Genomic DNA, 17,893 nt, shown 5'->3' with positions numbered 1-17,893 from the left:
ATATCTGTAATAAAACAATTTCTTCCCAAAAACTCAATCAAGGTCATCTTTGGATTGGTTTAATAGTAAAGAAGACATTTTACCATGCAATGCATACACACTTAACAGATTTAACATCTTAACAGATTTTCCAGGGACGGATCTACAAGGGGGGCTTAGATTGACAACATCCACCCTGTGACCCTCTGGCCACCTCATTGCATAAAAGAGCTGTTTGCAGTGCTAACAGTGTTTACTTCTATTTTACTGCTTTTGCTTTGCTGAAGATTCTTCTTCTGATCCAATTGTGACTTTAGCCAATTTAGTGTGTGACAGGAAACACTTTCCAGCAAACGTGAATGTGCTCCAGTCATTTTATTCCCATTCACTGATGTTTCCTACTTTCTAAGTTGAGCACTTCCTTCTCCTACTGGACTATGTCTGTTCATCTTCACTCTGGGCAAAGGTTTGCTTTTGGCTAAACGGGCCATTCAGAGCTCAGAGCCATGTTGTTAAAGTCTAGCCCAGAGGAGCCTGATGCTGGTGATGTAAACATGTGCAAATGACTCTGTGTTTATAATGACACCATTTGCAATGCACTCGTGTCTGTGTGATCCACCTCTGTTAGTAAAGACAACACGGCCCTCCTCATGTCCAGGGTGGGGGACAATGACTGTTTCTGCGCAGCAAAAGGATTAGAAAACTATTACTATTATCCTAGGATCATGTTGGCTGAATTAGAAGATTTTCAGTTAGCCTAAGGTTGAGGAGATTTTAAGATGCTAAATAGTAAATTTAGCATTAATTCAGAGGAAGCCTATTTTGACTCTAGTGTGATAAATGTATTTAATGAGTAACGACCCAGCAGCTTATCGGTTTAAACTATTTGATTTTCAATCCTGAGCTCTAAAGTCTCTCTATGCGGGTGAGTAACTATATTCCCTGGCACCTATATTTCCCCTTTTCTATGAAGGGGGGAACATTGGTACCTCCTCAAATTATAGAATAGACTACTGGTTCAGGTTCCACATCCCCAATAGTTGTGCATAAATGTGCATATAACCCCCTCTATGCAGCTTACATTAGCTGAGCCTTGCTAACTTTGTTTCTTTAACCTTTTTATTTGTGTCATTTGTATTTGTATTTTTTCTAAATGTCAAAAATGTTTAAAATTTCGGTGAGTGTACATTAGCCTATAGCTATGGAAAAGGGTTATGATTCTGTTAAAAATGTTGTGAATAAATTAATTTACCAATATACTGTTCATTTGTGGCAGTGTAATCATATTGCAAACTGCTGAATCACTATGTTGATGAAAATTTGCCCATTTTGTATTTTGGTAACAACATTTTAGCTACAATATTTAGAAAGAAAGCTTTTTAGGATGTAATGTAGAATTATCTGCTCTTTCACCATTTTGCTGGGTAAGGCATGTGTATGTTCTCCAGAGACAAGTCCTTGAGTTTTTGGAGATGTGATTTATAATTAGTCCACGGTTATGCCTGGCCTAGTGCGTGTTTGGCCAGAGTAGCCCCCATGTTCTGCTGTTTAGTCAACACCGTGAAGGAGGCACCATTCGACAGACAGACTGTCCTTCTGAAGCTCGGACACTGCAGTCAGCTGTGTGCCATGGAGCAGCAGGAACAGGACCGGACCACACTGCCTGATCAGTCCCCCCATCCAGAACCTCTCAGGGGAGACACACCGGAGCCGGTTTCCCCCAAAAGTAGCCTTGACCTGCTGCAAATGCTCCAGGCTGCCGAGAACAGGCGTGTGGGCCATGTCAACGGGGACAGAGGGGAGATGAGCACAGAAGAGGTCACTGAGGCGCTCAAGACAGACATGGTAAGCTTTTTCACACCAGGTGTGATTGCGCATATGTTTGAACTGTTAATCTTTCAGTAACGTTACGTAGTCCTCTGTGAATGTTTCACTTCACACATTCAAATCATTCCAGGCTCATTGAGCTGCAGAGGCTGCACTAGCACTGATTCGTGATTAGAACTGCCAACACAAATTAGTTTTCTGATTGGATCAGAATCAGAAATGTGCTTCCGTGATATGGTGCAGCATAAAACAATCATCCTCTTAAGAACCAAAACACAATATGACAGCACAAACAGCTTGACTATATGTTTTTGTAAATACATTCATGTTACAGTTGGTAAAAGCATTTTATTTGAGTTGACCGTGACCACATTTTTAAAAACATATCCTACCTTTTAAATCATAGAACTTCAACAGCGCACTTGTTAATAAGATAATACATATTTATTTTTATTATATTCCAAAAGAACTTTGAGGTAATGGTGGTTTACCACCAGGGGACGGCCTGAAGGTAAGTGACTTAAGTGACGCACTTACCAGGGTGTAGTGAGATCGTTTTCAGAATGAAAAAGGGCTTCAAATGGAATAGTATTTGAATAAAAGAGTTCTTTGTTGTACATTTTGTATCCTCAAGAAAGTTTTTCGTGGATTTGCACATTAAAATCATTCAAATTAAAAAAACTATAGCAAACAGATCATTTTCCTCACGTGTCCATTCCATCATATATGCATGTTATAACATAAAAGTTAGACATTTAGACAGTGATTCTCAACCTGGGGGGTTGTGAAATGGTTTGAAAATTGATACAGTCATTTTAAACAAGGCTTGACACCATTCAAATGCCGTGGTGAATGTAGAATATTATTTGTTGTCGTACCAAAGTAATTTATCTAGGTTTATATCTTCAAAATATATCAAATAAAACCAAACATTAGGGGCATTAGAGGCCACTTTGGGGGAAAACTACTTTTTATGTCGGGGTCGCGAATGCCATACGTTGTTATTGTGGGGGTCGTGACTGAAAAAGGTTTAGAAACACTGCTCTAAGGAACGTGTCCACACAGTGCTCTTGAATGTAACTTGTTTGTCTCACTTCAGTGCCTCTTGTGTGTCCATTTTCTTTTCCCACCCGGTGCATGTATAGAACATGTCTGCTGTGTATATATACTACGCCTGGCGGTTCCGAGCAGAGTGCTTTATATGTATCTTCACTTCACAATAGTTGAAATCGTCAGGGCATTTTCCCAGCCATTCATTCACAAAGACTTCATTTATTGGCACTTTTCTCACTGGTGTTCATTGTTCCACCTGGGGCTGTTTCGTTAGAGGGGGGCGTGGTGTGACTCAGGGGTCAGTCAGTGGCACTCTGCAGTGGACAGTGTGTGACAGGTGACAGTGAGCTGATCGTCCACAGTAGCATGAGGAAAATGTACAGCCTGGTGAGAGTGGGGAGGGCAAAGGAGCGAGAGCCAGTGCAGTCCATCTGTATCAAGGTAACGCTAACTTTTCTGGGACACCTTCATGTTTAGTCATTTTTAAATCTTTTTGGAGAATACAGAACAGAAACAAGATGGAAAGAGAGAGCAGACAAATATTTGTACATAGTTCTAATCACGTAGTCCAACATTGTCATCTCATTTAGTCCAAGTTTATTCAATTTGCTCATTTGCAAATTATGAGTGTCAGTTATATGTCGTTGGGTCAGTTTTGTGTCCCCTGTTATGGCCCTCCTTCATGCTGCCAAGAGGGTGCTCAAAAGTATCCATTTATTGTGTCCATGACAGGAGTTTTGAGGCCCAAAAGCAACATTCGGATGTCAATACCAATACTGAAAACAGTTTGCAGTGCTTTGTTAATCTCAGTCCAATATTTATGATAATGATAGGCCACAGTTTCTCCAGCAACTAGTTTTTCCTTGTGAATACTGGGCACTTTCACATGGTGTTGTAAAAACGTGAAGCATTTTTGCAACAGATTTCTAATGTGTTTTTGTGGTCCTCCATTAGATATATATATATTTATATATTTATTCTTCACATTTATTTTAATATACCCAGTTAAAGTTGTTGTTAAGACCGGTAACACATATATAGTTTTGAGATGGTTCCCCTGGAGAGTTCTTGGCGCAATCTGCATTTGTCGTTGGTTGGTATATCTGTGAAGTTCAGCCAGTTCAGCTTTTGGACATCTTACCTTTGGGTATTTGAAGTTTTACAAATTTAAATTGAGTAGAAAAGTGAAAAAACAAGTCCTGATGAGCAGGAAAGGTCATGGACTGGTGACATCTGAGAAGTGAAGCAGTTCAAATGGTGCTACAAACAATACTTAGATTGAGACACATCTTCCACATCACAAGGGGAGAGTCTAAATATGCAGTTATTCAAACATGTGTGACTAAAATAGAACACAACCTTAGATATGTTTTTGAGAAGAATAACTTAATTGAGTGCCAAGTCAAAGCTTTCCATATAAGAGTTAATAATTCAACAATTCCCAGAGGTAGTTAGTGCATACATTTAAAATCTTATGAGCGTGAATAAATACTATGAAGTTTACCTAGGCAAGTGTAAAAAGCGTCACTTGAAGATGACATATCATTTGAGAAGGAAGTACTGTTTCGTAGCATAATTATGTTGAATTTAGCACATACAAGTACCGGTAGCTGTAAGTGTAGTTTGACTGAACAAATTGTCATTGTCCACTGCACTGAGGCATGTGAAATAAAACTACATCATTACTAGACTGAGTTTTATTGAATTAATAATTGTTTGTCTTCACAGCAAGTGACAAACCAGAAGCAGGAATATGACAATCATCACACCAAGACGCCCCAAAATTCTCTGTCTCACCCCTACAATGAAACCCGCTCAGGTATTTATTACCTGTAACAATTAGACAAAAGTGCATTTTGAATTTTTAATGATCATATATAGTTTTTTTCAATGAGTTTTCAGGCTTTAGAGCACAGACAGCGAAGTGAAGCTGGAGTGGACCATCCAATCAGAGCACTGCTTTTGGCTCTTACTTCCGGATTGACAAGAAATACATTTTATAATAATCCGTCAGACACAATTTTCTGACAGATATACACACAATAATTTAACAAAATAAAGTGCTATAATGTTACTCTACCTATGCTCATGTAACTTGCCTGGAAAATCCAGAATTATGTCGCAGTGTATTTTATACAGTGTGTATTCTGGATCCCAGGTAATATAAAACCAGGAAGTACAAAATTGTCAAAATGGAAAAAAATGGGAAACGTTTTAGTACAATCGTAAATATAATTAAAGCTGCGGTAGCGGCAATGATGGCTCTCGCCACTCGCGCGACCGCCTTCCAGTGCGACCGACCGTGTTTTGATCGCAATTGCCCCGACACTGCATTCTCTTAGACTTTATTCTTTAGACTTTATTCTTTAGACTTTATTCTTTAAACCCCCTCTTCCCTGTACCTCCGTCACCTAGCAACAGAGACCCGCCACTAATGCTGATGCTAACGGTAATGCTAAGACCACGGCACGAGAGGAAATGTTCCATCAAAATAAAAGCGGAAGAGGAAGTGAAGGCATTCATTGCGCCCCTGCTGGCCAATTGTGAAAATACACAATATCTGCAATGCACTTTTTTCATGGCGTCTCAAGGATAATATAATCCATGAGTTTCAAACAAATCAGACAATGTTGAGTTTTTCACACAATGGGTAGGGGGCGCTAGAGAGTAAATTTGTTACATGGTATTAATTATTTCCAATCAGATCATAAAAACGTATTAGTGAGTGAAATATGAGCTCCGTAGATCAATTCCAATAGGCGTGACTTGTCCTTGAAAAAACAGGAAATTAAGCCGTTTTTGAGGGCATTTTGAGCTCGATCGGACAAAAAAACTAGGACAAGTACGATTTTGACAAAAAAAAGTCAAACGTGGCGGCGCCACTTTGACTCAACATGGCTGACTTCCTGTTTATCATAGAGCGATGCTGCCAGGTGTGTTTTACTCCTCAAAGGTCAGAGGTCAAAGGTAGCTCTATCACTGTCCCAAGTCTCATGTGCCTAGGCCAAAGATTAAGAGTTTCATGTTTTTTCTTCTTTGAACTAGTCGCCACTGTTGCGACGGGCGTTATCGCAACCTCGCAACCCGATCGCGTCTATGTCCCCATGTGGGACATTCATCAATGTTCAGGGGGTCAAAAATGCCCAGGTTGTGGAAAAATGACCATAAATAATAAGAAGAAGAAGCCAGGCAATAACAAAGGCTCGAGCCATTCCATGGACTCGTTGCATTCCATTCCATGGAATGGCTTGAGCCAATAATTTGACTACGTTTTAGTAAAATATGCAGCCTAAGCTGCACTTTATAGGGGTCGTCAGGACATCATGAAGCGTGACTAAACTCCTCATAGGTGACAGCAGATGCTAGCACACAGCTAACCATTCTCTTATTTACTACTATATTTCACAGTGAACAGTGACAACAATGATGATAGTCCCCGGAACATCGTTCAGACAACCTCCAGAGGCCTGACTGACTTTTGCATCAAAAATATCAAACATGTGGAATCCGGACGAAGGGAAATCAGACTGGCAGAGCAAGGTTCTTACAGACAATGGTAAAGAAAATACAACTGTGCATTATATGTGTGTGTGATGTGTTCTTTTTTGTCTGTGATGCTTAGAGATGCCAGCGCTGATGGAGCTGAGGAGGAGAGCAGGAGGGGAGCGGCCCTTAGCCGGAGCCAAGATAGTGGGCTGTACTCATATCACTGCACAGACAGCGGTAAAGATATGTATAAATAATTTGTTTGGGCAGACTTTGCAGATGGTTTACGTCTCTGGATATTCTCTGGACACAGATAAAGATAATAAAAAAAACTAAATTATTGGAGGAGTAACTTAAGAGTTACTGTAAATTTGGACTGAACTATGCCAGGACTTAGCACTCTTTGAAGGAGCTTCAGTGTTGTATAAGCAACATCTTGCTTGAAATGTTGTTTCTTTAGCTATAACACAGTATGGCATCGATTTCCACCTCTATGGACAGTAATGTTTTTGTATTTGTATTTGTATAAATTATTTATCTACAAGGAAAGTGTTCTGAAGTAGGGTTTTAACTCTCTATTTCCATGGAATTATATAAGTGAGTTTCCACGTTCAGTAAGTTACATACTGTGGCTTTAAGGGAAAAGTCCATCTCCCTGTTTGTATGAGTTCTTGAACAGGATGTTGGTTACTATAGGTTGCTATGACGATGATCTCTCTAGCCTTTATTAATACCTCATTGGGTGAAAGTTTTGCCCATTCAAATATGACATAATATGATGTTTGAATTGTTCATTGCAATGGTGCTAAAGTTTCATCCCACTGAAACTTACGGTAATTAAAAATAAAACCCTTTTATGGAAAATATATCTTTTTTCAAAGACAATTGAGACATACTGTATGGAGTGGCTGATGTGTTTAGTATGGATGTATTGTTTTTAGGTGCTGATAGAGACTCTCTGCATATTGGGAGCACAGTGTCGATGGGCCGCCTGTAACATCTTCTCCACTCAGAACCATGTGGCCGCAGCGCTCGCCGAAGCAAGTCAGAACTCTCTCCTTCCTCTGCATCGTCTGTGTGTGAACATTCTCACTCATAACACCTCACCCTTGTGGTACATGCACAGGTGTAGCTGTGTTTGCCTGGAAAGAACAGGCCGAGGATGACTTCTGGTGGTGCATCGACAAATGTATCAGCGGAGCCAGCTGGCAGCCCAACCTGGTATGACAAAGACTTTTGTCCTAGGCCTATGTTCAACTGGTGCCAGGCCTGTACTGGCCACTAAGATGATGTTTTGACATAAATATACAATGTTGAATGTTTCAATAACACACAATTAGAAATAGATTTAAAGGGTGAACAAACCTGTTCCTAGGTCAGCCTGTCCTATTTAGACCAGTCTGTTTTTTACTTAAAAGTGTTTTGTCATTTCAGTTTAATCTATTGGCATTCTCTGGGTAAAAGCTAGAACTGATGACTGCAGACTCCCCAAACTCAGCTTAGCATTTACACAAACAGACTTCCTATACAAAGCATAACAAAATGGAGGCTTAAACTGTCCTCTGCCTATAGGGATTTAATTTCTCTTGAAATTGCTGAAAAGTCCTTTTGGAGAGTCCACATTGTCAGCGCTGATATTATATTTGCATGTGGTATATTTTAATGTAAGCCTATATATTAACCACAAATTGGTTAATATATAGGCTTCTTCTCCCTCTGCTGAAGGAGAAGAAGAGAGCTTTCAGGTCAGGGAACAAGGAGGAGCTGAGGACTGTGCAGAAGAAGCTGAGGAGGAAGATCAGGCAGGCAGAAGCCAGCTACAAGAGGAGGATGGAGGAGCAGCTGCAGCAGAAGAACATTCAGGGAGTGTGGAGGAGCCTGAAAACCATCTTAGCCTTCAAAGTCCCCCCTGTCTAGACGGAGGGGGACTTACACTGGGTGAATGAGCTGAACTCTCACTTCCGGAGATTTTATCAATCACCCACCCCTCCCCCTGTATAGCTGCATGCGCTCACTTCCACAGTTGGTCAATGGCCCACACCCGTTCCTCTTCACACCTCTAATTTGGCCCATCAGCCCACCATTCAACCTGGACTCACCCATCCCCCCAGCACACAGTCCCCCTGCCAACCACTGACTGTCACAGCAGCACAGGTGAGGAGTGAGCTGAAGAGGATTAAAGTGAGGAAGGCAGCAGGACCTGACGGCATCAGCCCCAGGCTCCTTAAGTCCTGCGCAGATGAACTGTGTGGAGTTATGAGCATGTCTTCAACATGAGCCTGAAGCTGAGGGTGGTACCACAGGTCTGGAAGACCTCCTGTCTGGTACCTGTGCCTAAGACAACGCGCCCCAAAGACCTCAACAGCTTCAGGCCAGTGGCTCTCACGTCCCACCTGATGAAGACACTGATGAGGACACTGATGAGGACACTGATGAGGACAGCGGGTGGACACCTCTGCTCCACTCTCTTCTTCCTTCTACCTTCTACGACTCTGTGGTGGCATCAGCTCCTGTACGGTGTGGCCTGCTGGAGCAGCAGCATCACAGAGAGGGAGAGGAGGAAGCTGGACAAAGTCATCAAGAAGTCCAGCTCCGTCCTGGGCTGTGCTCTGGACTCGGTGCAGGAGGTGGGGGACAGAAGGGTCCTGGCTAAACTCACATCTATGCTGGACCATGAGTGTCGCCCCCTGCAGGACACTCTGTCCGCTCTGGAGAGCAGCTTCAGTGACAGATTGATCCACCCTCGATGTGCGAAGGAGACGTTTCACAGATCTTTCCTTCTGCTGCTGTCAGACTCTACAACAAACACTGTTTGCCCTGAACATGTGTCATTCAGCTTCATATTCATATGGAATACTGTGACATAATGTCAATCATCCTGGTGTAATATTTTCTGTCCATATAACAGCTGTAAATAAGAGCGTTATTATGATTATTTTTTATCAAGAGTTATCTGTTTTTTTATTATTATACTTCTGTGCCTAATCTGTGTTGCAACACTGGAATTTCCCCATTGTGGGACAAATAAAGGTTATCTCATCTTATCTTATATAGTTAGTTATATAGTTATTTCTAATGTACTATTTACTTTTGTCATTTTAAATGTTGAATGTAAAATGTTTTCAGTAACAGAGAGGAAGACTGCTTGGTTTATTATGAATGGATGGATATTTAGATGTATTTTAACTTTGTTAAGTTAAGTTGGAATCTAGCTTTGACTAAACCTTGCGTGTTTACGCATGGTCCCTTAAAAAAACAATTAAACTAAGCTAACACTGCTGACACTACTAACACAACACATGTGTCATCCAGCTGTAGTGATCACGTGCAATACTGTAATATAATGGGAAATCTCTCTGGTACAATTCACTAACGTCACTTTATCCCTTTAGTCTCTCCCTGCTGCACTTGCTCTGTCTGCACAGTCTGTGTTAGATATAAGTCTATTTGAATGATTATTCATGTCGATTTTTTTATTGCAAGTTTCTATTCTTCTGCAACAATGGAATTTCCCCATTGTGTGACAAATAAAGCTTCTCTTATCTTCTCTTCTCTTATCCAAACTTAACTTAATTTATGTGACTTGCTCCTATTGGTTCACTGCGCCCCCTGACTACAGCGGGGACAGTGTGTGTCTGCAGTGCTGAAGCTGATCCCTCTTTTGTGTGATTCTGATCACGTCTCAAGTTTGCTTTATAAAGTTTCATAGTTAATTTACTTTCTCAAGTGCTCTAGAATGCAGGAAATTACATATATTTGTTCAAATTTTAGATTTAAACCACATTCACAAGTGAGTATTTCTATGAATTTCACACCTTTCAGGCTGAAATATTATTGCAGAAACGTGTAATGGCAAAAGTTGCAGATTTTTTTAACACTGCGTGCTTTCGAGGGGCGCTTTCACTCTGCTCCAGTTTGCAGCCCTGTATTATTCTACCACTAATGCAATGCGCCCATTATAGACATGCATGCACACTGAGGGGCAAGGAATAGTTTATTGTAATTGGATCACGTTTGGCTCAAGCCCAGCAGGTGAACATGACACTGGCTGTGGTTTTTGAATGGAATACACACAACAGATGCATTTGTCTCATAGATTTTGGATGATGGAGGAGACATGACACACTGGATCCAGAAGAAATATCCCAGCATCTTTAAACAACTCAAAGGCATTGTGGAAGAGAGTGTGACCGGAGTCTATAGGTGAGTATCAATACTTTCAAAATGCCCCATCATAACCCACGTAACCACCTCAACCCCTCCTCAGACTGTACCAACTGTCCAAGGCCGGCCGGCTCATCGTCCCTGCCATCAATGTCAATGACTGTGTGATTAAGCAGAAGTTTGACAACCTGTACTGCTGCAAGGAGTCCATATTGGATGGGTAATAAAACATAATGCTATATCTGTAAATACTAGAACGGGCTTGTGTGTTATAGGTTTCATGCCAGGCCTCTGTGTTTCAGTTTAAAACGAGCCACAAACATCCTGCTGGGCGGCAAGCAGGTGGTGGTGTGTGGGTATGGGGAGGTCAGTGCCGGGTCAAACCAAAAACAATAAAGTCATATTAATAATCTCCAAACAGAAAACTGACTCATGGTGCTTGCAGGTGGGAAAGGGATGCTGCGCCGCTCTTAATGCCCTGGGAGCTGTGGTCTATGTGACAGAAGTGGACCCCATTTGTGCCTTGCAGGCTGTGTAAGAATCATAGGCTTCTGTTACGTGTGTATATGTACACGTGTTGTTAGTGTTAACACTTTTGCTGAATTTTATTCTGACGTATCTCTATAAGTACATTCAAATTTTTCTCGATTTTTTCCTTTTCTGTCTACTATGGTAAAAGAGATCTAACAAGGACCTAGAACATAACAAGAAAGCTATTACCCCTTAATATCAGTACAAAAAAAAACTAAACTAAATAAATAACATTTATTTAATATTGGCTTCAGCACCAAAAACATTATCAAAAATCAACAAATATTCAGTCTACTGTCAGTTGATACCTCCAACAGTAGCTTTACTCCTGCGTCAGCTTCACAGCCTTTTGTTTGAAAATTAATTTTCAAAGGGGTTTGTCGTATTATAATAGATAATTGTGCATTAATAATGTCTTATTCTGCTTAACAAGCCCTTAACGACACCCTTATTACCAAGAAGCCATCAGAGGGCCCCCAAGAGCGCCTAAACTTTAAACCAAATAGCATTACAATTAATCAGAAAAAACGGGGAAAAAAATTAATCTGGGAGAGGACCCCAGCACCTTTACAGCGCTAGTGTACTTAGCCCCTACTGTAGTATTTTTATTTGGTGCTACAAACCTAGTAGGTAGATGTGATTGAAGCTGTGTGTTTGTAGTTAAACCTGAGCGACACTGAAGTGGCGAGAGCCCCTAAGGCAAAAGGCCCCCAGAAGACTCAGAAAACTTAGTTATTTAAGCCTTAGATTCATAATTCCTGTACATAAATGTCTTAAGAAGACAGCAGAAATATAGAAAGTATTAATAGAAACGTGTTGGTAAATGTAGTCGCAGTATAAGGTTATGCAGAATAATACATTAGTAAGAGACAAATAAATACAAATTAACATCTAATCAACCACTTATATGTATCCAAATTAGCAGCATGTTAGATGTTAATAAGTGTACCTGAATTTCATTGTACGGATTCTCGAATTCTTGAAAATAATTAATTCTACAATATGAGCTGCTGCAGTGGTCCATCTGGCTTCCATCCCCATTGTGGAAAATGTATATTGATGTTGTGTCTTTTAACAAGATACTTTTCCAATCTTGTCTGGGTGAAGGTGTATATCTGTTTACTTACTGTAGTTTGTGTTTTATTTCAGCATGGACGGCTTTCTGGTGATTAAGCTGGGCGAGGTAGTACAACATGTGGACTTGGTCATCACATGCACAGGTATTATTTAAAGGCGATATATGAGCACATAAGTAGATCATCATTTTACATTTTGTGCTGTGGAAATAGACTGCAGAATTGATAAGCTCCGCCTCTTCAGAGTTCATTTACATATACTATATGCTTATGGTGACCAGACGTCCCTATTTACCCGGGACAGTCCCAGTTGTCCCAGTTTGGACCACTTTGAGACCTTCCAACAGTAAAGAAGGGAATATGTTGTTGCACTCATTTCCACTGATCAGATTAAATTACTGACTATATACCTCTTTCACGGCTCACTTGGTATGGATCCGAGTGCATACAAATGTACTTAATTACCTAAGTAATTTTAGTATCTTTTTTACACTTTTGTTATTATTTCCCATCCCAACCCCGGGTGTGTCCCATTTTTTAAATTTGAAAATCTGGTCACTCTATATATGCTATCAAAACTAATGATGATGAAACACCTTTGTAACAAGCTTTAAAGCTCATGAAAGTTGCTTTTGCATGATATGTCTCCCTTATTATGTACTTAAAGGCCTGACATTGCTCTTCTTTCATGTTCTTGTTCATGTTCTTGTCAATAGGAAACAAAAACGTGGTCATGCGCAAACACCTGGACCGGATGAAGAACCTCTGCATCGTGTGTAATATGGGCCACTCCAACACAGAGATCGACCTGGTACAGAAGGATCTATGTCCCTGTGAAATTGTCTCTGCTCTGTCTCTGATCCCTGTCCTGTCTCTGTCTGGTCTCTGATCCATGTCCTGTCGCCTGTCTCCTGTCTCCTGTCTCCTGTCTCCTGTCTCCTGTCTCCTGTCTCCTGTCTCCTGTCTCCTGTCCGTCCCTGCCAGGCCAGTCTGCGCACAGCCGAGCTCAAGTGGGTGAAAGTGCGCCCCCATGTGGACCATGTCGTCTGGCCGGATGGGAAGAGGATCCTTCTGTTGGCTGAGGTGAGCAGTTTATGTCTGCAGAGGTTGAAAGTAATGAATCTGTATTTTCTACTCCACCATATTTTTTAACTAGACTGACAAGTTAAAGTATTTTTTCTTATGGTTTGAGTTCCGTCTCCGAGTAAACTGAATTATATACTAAATAAATGAATTAAAATGACCAATTATCAAATGCTGTCCCTGCTGACCAAATTCAGCACAACTCTTTAATAAGGTTACATGATTTGACTTCTAGATAGTTCTCTAAATCTACTAATACTAAAATACTAAATACTTTTGTCACTCTAAAAGTACATTATACAAGGATATTTTAATACTAAGTAACAGTTAAGTTAAGTACTTATTTATTTTTCTCTTTTTTTAACATATAAACAGGACAATACAAAGAACATGACACAGAGAGGAAACAAAAAATGTACATAAACACATTTAGTCTGGTACATTGAGATTACATTTGAGTCCAGTCCTCCATTTTGTGTCATCCATTGTTTTGTAAGAGCCTTTTTCTCCAGGAGTTTGCTCCAAAGATATCCTACGATTGTGTCCATAGCAGGAGTTTCAAGGCCCAGATAGTTCTGAACTCCCGTGAGATGGTGTTGGTGTTGGTCTGGAGGGGTCTGTTGTTCTTGGTGTTGGTTTGGAGGGGTCTGTTGTTCTTGGTGTTGGTCTGGAGGGGTCTGTTGATCTTGGTGTTGGTTTGGAGGGGTCTGTTGTTCTTGGTGTTGGTCTGGAGGGGTCTGTTGATCTTGTTGTTGGTCTGGAGGGGTCTGTTGATCTTGGTGTTGGTCTGGAGGGGTCTGTTGATCTTGGTGTTGGTTTGGAGGGGTCTGTTGTTCTTGGTGTTGGTCTGGAGGGGTCTGTTGATCTTGGTGTTGGTCTGGAGGGGTCTGTTGATCTTGGTGTTGGTTTGGAGGGGTCTGTTGATCTTGGTGTTGGTTTGGAGGGGTCTGTTGATCTTGGTGTTGGTTTGGAGGGGTCTGTTGTTCTTGGTGTTGGTCTGGAGGGGTCTGTTGATCTTGGTGTTGGTCTGGAGGGGTCTGTTGATCTTGGTGTTGGTTTGGAGGGGTCTGTTGATCTTGGTGTTGGTTTGGAGGGGTCTGTTGTTCTTGGTGTTGGTCTGGAGGGGTCTGTTGATCTTGGTGTTGGTTTGGAGGGGTCTGTTGTTCTTGGTGTTGGTCTGGAGGGGTCTGTTGATCTTGGTGTTGGTCTGGAGGGGTCTGTTGATCTTGTTGTTGGTCTGGAGGGGTCTGTTGATCTTGGTGTTGGTTTGGAGGGGTCTGTTGATCTTGGTGTTGGTTTGGAGGGGTCTGTTGATCTTGGTGTTGGTCTGGAGGGGTCTGTTGATCTTGGTGTTGGTTTGGAGGGGTCTGTTGTTCTTGGTGTTGGTCTGGAGGGGTCTGTTGATCTTGGTGTTGGTTTGGAGGGGTCTGTTGTTCTTGGTGTTGGTCTGGAGGGGTCTGTTGATCTTGGTGTTGGTCTGGAGGGGTCTGTTGATCTTGGTGTTGGTTTGGAGGGGTCTGTTGATCTTGGTGTTGGTCTGGAGGGGTCTGTTGATCTTGTTGTTGGTCTGGAGGGGTCTGTTGATCTTGGTGTTGGTTTGGAGGGGTCTGTTGTTCTTGGTGTTGGTCTGGAGGGGTCTGTTGTTCTTGGTGTTGGTTTGGAGGGGTCTGTTGATCTTGGTGTTGGTCTGGAGGGGTCTGTTGTTCTTGGTGTTGGTCTGGAGGGGTCTGTTGATCTTGGTGTTGGTCTGGAGGGGTCTGTTGATCTTGGTGTTGGTCTGGAGGGGTCTGTTGATCTTGGTGTTGGTCTGGAGGGGTCTGTTGTTCTTGGTGTTGGTCTGGAGGGGTCTGTTGATCTTGGTGTTGGTCTGGAGGGGTCTGTTGATCTTGGTGTTGGTCTGGAGGGGTCTGTTGATCTTGGTGTTGGTCTGGAGGGGTCTGTTGTTCTTGGTGTTGGTCTGGAGGGGTCTGTTGATCTTGGTGTTGGTCTGGAGGGGTCTGTTGATCTTGGTGTTGGTCTGGAGGGGTCTGTTGATCTTGGTGTTGGTCTGGAGGGGTCTGTTGTTCTTGGTGTTGGTCTGGAGGGGTCTGTTGATCTTGGTGTTGGTCTGGAGGGGTCTGTTGATCTCAGTCCAACATTTCTGAGCAACAGGACAGTCACATGGAAATGGTGTTCCTCCTGGCGACCACAATGTCTCCAACATTTAGCATTTCCCTGTGAAGAGCGAGAACTTTGGCACGGTGTTCTGAAAAAAATGGATACATTCTTCCAACAGATTAGTTTTTTCCTTTACAATCAGGTTAAAACGTGAATAGTTTTTGTTAACCAGACCTTAAATCTCAGGTTGGTGCTGTTTGGTACAAAACCTTGTTCAAGTACGTTTTCAAGTAAGTGGATTTTGAATATGATAAGCAGTGGGGAAATAGGTCGAGTGAATTGCACATTACCAGCATAAAAATCTGACAGATGGCCGACCTGGCTGAGTTGAATAAAATGAAAAAGAAACAATTATGGGCTATCTTGGAAAGTGTGAAGACTTAATGCACAATTCCATTAAATACTGCATAATGTGTGCTATAATTTGAAACTAGTTATTCATATTAGAACATCTTGAAAGGGTCATTTTCGTTTCAGTGTGCACATTACTCTAACTATAGTCAGAGAGGTCAGTTTTGTATTTGTTTTGTACAACTCTCAATTCTCGTTCTGTCCGATCTTGTCTTTAGGGTGGACTGTTGAACCTGAGCTGCTCCACAGTGCCCTCTTTAGTCCACTCCATCACAGCAACAACACAGGTAAATTCCGCTCATTCCAGTACATTCTAGCTGCCACGTTCTCTCCTGAATGTGTGTGTGTGTGTGTGTGTGTGTTCTGTGTTTCAGGCACTTGCCCTTATTGAACTGTACAACTCCAGAGACGAACGCTACAAACAAGAGGTCTACCTGCTGCCCAAAAAGATGGGTGAGTCTGCACAATGTATTTACCTTTGTTCTTTGGTTAGACCGCTTCAGGTGATGTTCACGTTCCAGAATTTGATGATGTCATAGTTTCAGATGGAGGACATGGGTCTGTGTAAGATATTCAAAATTGAAATGAAGAAATAAATCAATTAACTTTATCTTTATTTGTTTGGGATTGTCTCCACATGCTGGCAATATTAATCTCTTTTAGTTCAGGTTTCAATGGAGAACAATAACGCCTTTGATGGGGAGTAATGGCATCACTTTCTAAGGCTATTATGAAAAGAAAATGTCACTTTTGTTCATTTGTCCTGAGAATACTTTATGCCAGTTTTTGTTTCATGTGGATAGGCCCAGTAATAACAGAGATATGAACCATAAACCTGGACGACGAATCTGCAATCTGACAGTTCAACAGCGAAATCATAGAATTCTGATCTGCTCCAACTCAATGTTAAACTATAAGGATTCTAGAATGTTGTGATATCTGAAAATTGTATGTATTGGGATAGAAATATTCAAATGAACTGCAATATTTAAGTATGTTGCCCAGTTAAATACATCTGTTATAAAAAGCCTTCTTCATCTTCCACTATGTCCTAAAGACATTTGCAAAACATGTTCCTCATTTGGTCAATTTTGAGGCGTGCACGTGTTTTTCAGATGAGTATGTGGCCAGCCTACACCTGCGCTGCTTTGACGCTCACCTCACAGAGCTCACAGGGGAACAGGCCAAGTACCTGGGGGTCAGTAAACAGGGGCCCTTCAAACAGCACCACTACAGGTGACAAGAGGATGTGTGCATAGTCAGCCGGGAACCTGCAGCTTTAAGTAACTCCAGTCTTTTCCAAACAGGTACTGACACATGAGGTCTGCAGACTGAGAAATGGCGCCCTCTGGAGGCTGAATCACTCTCACAGAAGATGTAGAAGAGCATTAGGTTACACTTTGAAATAACTACTTTGAATAGCCTTAATAAAGCATGAACAAACTCAATTAAATATGTACTCAGCCTGAATCATGCTAAATAAACTAGTTGAATTAAGTCTTTGTTCATGCTTTAGTAAAAGACACATATTTTGCTAAATTGTCTTTCTTTAGCTTGTAACCATGTTAGAAAAATGTTCCCTAGACACACCTGGAGTTGTATTTAGCTTCATTCATGCTCTCCCTCTGTTTCAAATATTCCAGTTTTGTGACGTCATTGGTAGTGCTCCCAGATCTTAAGTACATAAATCATTACAATTTCTCTGTCAGATCAATTGCGTCCATCACAACATCATACCTGCGTTATCACCGGGGGAAAGCTATCTTTTGTTTATTTCCCCATGGTAAATATCTCTTCTGCCTGTAGATGGGAGTTCTTGCACAAATCCTGATGATCCTGAAGTAATGTGTGCTTTTAGTGGATAGAACTAAAACATGAGATGCCAAAGCAGAGGCACAAGGTCAAGACCTATAATGCATAATATGTGTTCTTTGTGGCTAATTAGAGTCTGGTTATTATAAAGTGGTACTATTTTTTTGTATTCTATTTTCATTGTGCAGTAAGTAAACTATCCAAGGTCCTCCTAAATGAGCAGACAGCAATTAGCGAATGTAATTAATGTCCATAGGCAGTGTAGCCATTATAATCGCTGTTGATAATTCACCTCAATGTGGCCATCAGCACCAAGACTTAATGATTTTTTTCTTAGTAGTTGTCAAATGTAACTTTTTTTTGTACTATTGTAA

General features: G+C 41.3%; 1 protein-coding gene across 2 annotated transcripts; it reads left to right on the top strand.

Moving 5' to 3' along the window:
• Positions 1 to 1,595: 1,595 nt before the first annotated feature.
• LOC140348901 (S-adenosylhomocysteine hydrolase-like protein 1) lies at positions 1,596 to 17,082 on the top strand. 2 transcript variants are annotated; one of them, XM_072435033.1, is made up of 17 exons: positions 1,596 to 1,824; positions 4,588 to 4,678; positions 6,268 to 6,399; positions 6,482 to 6,582; positions 7,287 to 7,389; positions 7,472 to 7,566; positions 10,442 to 10,548; positions 10,613 to 10,729; positions 10,812 to 10,875; positions 10,955 to 11,043; positions 12,190 to 12,260; positions 12,833 to 12,927; positions 13,101 to 13,199; positions 15,926 to 15,994; positions 16,082 to 16,160; positions 16,823 to 16,943; positions 17,015 to 17,082. In XM_072435033.1, exons 1-17 carry the CDS (start codon positions 1,609 to 1,611, stop codon positions 17,019 to 17,021), a joined length of 1,656 nt encoding a protein of 551 aa, XP_072291134.1. In that variant the 5' UTR covers positions 1,596 to 1,608; the 3' UTR covers positions 17,022 to 17,082. The 2 variants fall into 2 exon arrangements, with proteins under 2 accessions (XP_072291134.1, XP_072291135.1); XM_072435034.1 differs by lacking the exon at positions 17,015 to 17,082 and having other exon boundaries at positions 16,823 to 16,947.
• The last annotated feature ends 811 nt before the right edge of the window (positions 17,083 to 17,893 follow it).

The sequence above is a fragment of the Eucyclogobius newberryi genome, unplaced genomic scaffold, assembly GCF_026437365.1.
Source record: "Eucyclogobius newberryi isolate DKJ021-1_F unplaced genomic scaffold, fEucNew1.0.hap1 SCAF_7, whole genome shotgun sequence".
Classification (NCBI taxonomy): domain Eukaryota; kingdom Metazoa; phylum Chordata; class Actinopteri; order Gobiiformes; family Gobiidae; genus Eucyclogobius; species Eucyclogobius newberryi.
Note: the sequence above shows the minus strand (reverse complement) of the source record. Positions and strands in the feature narration are given on the sequence as shown.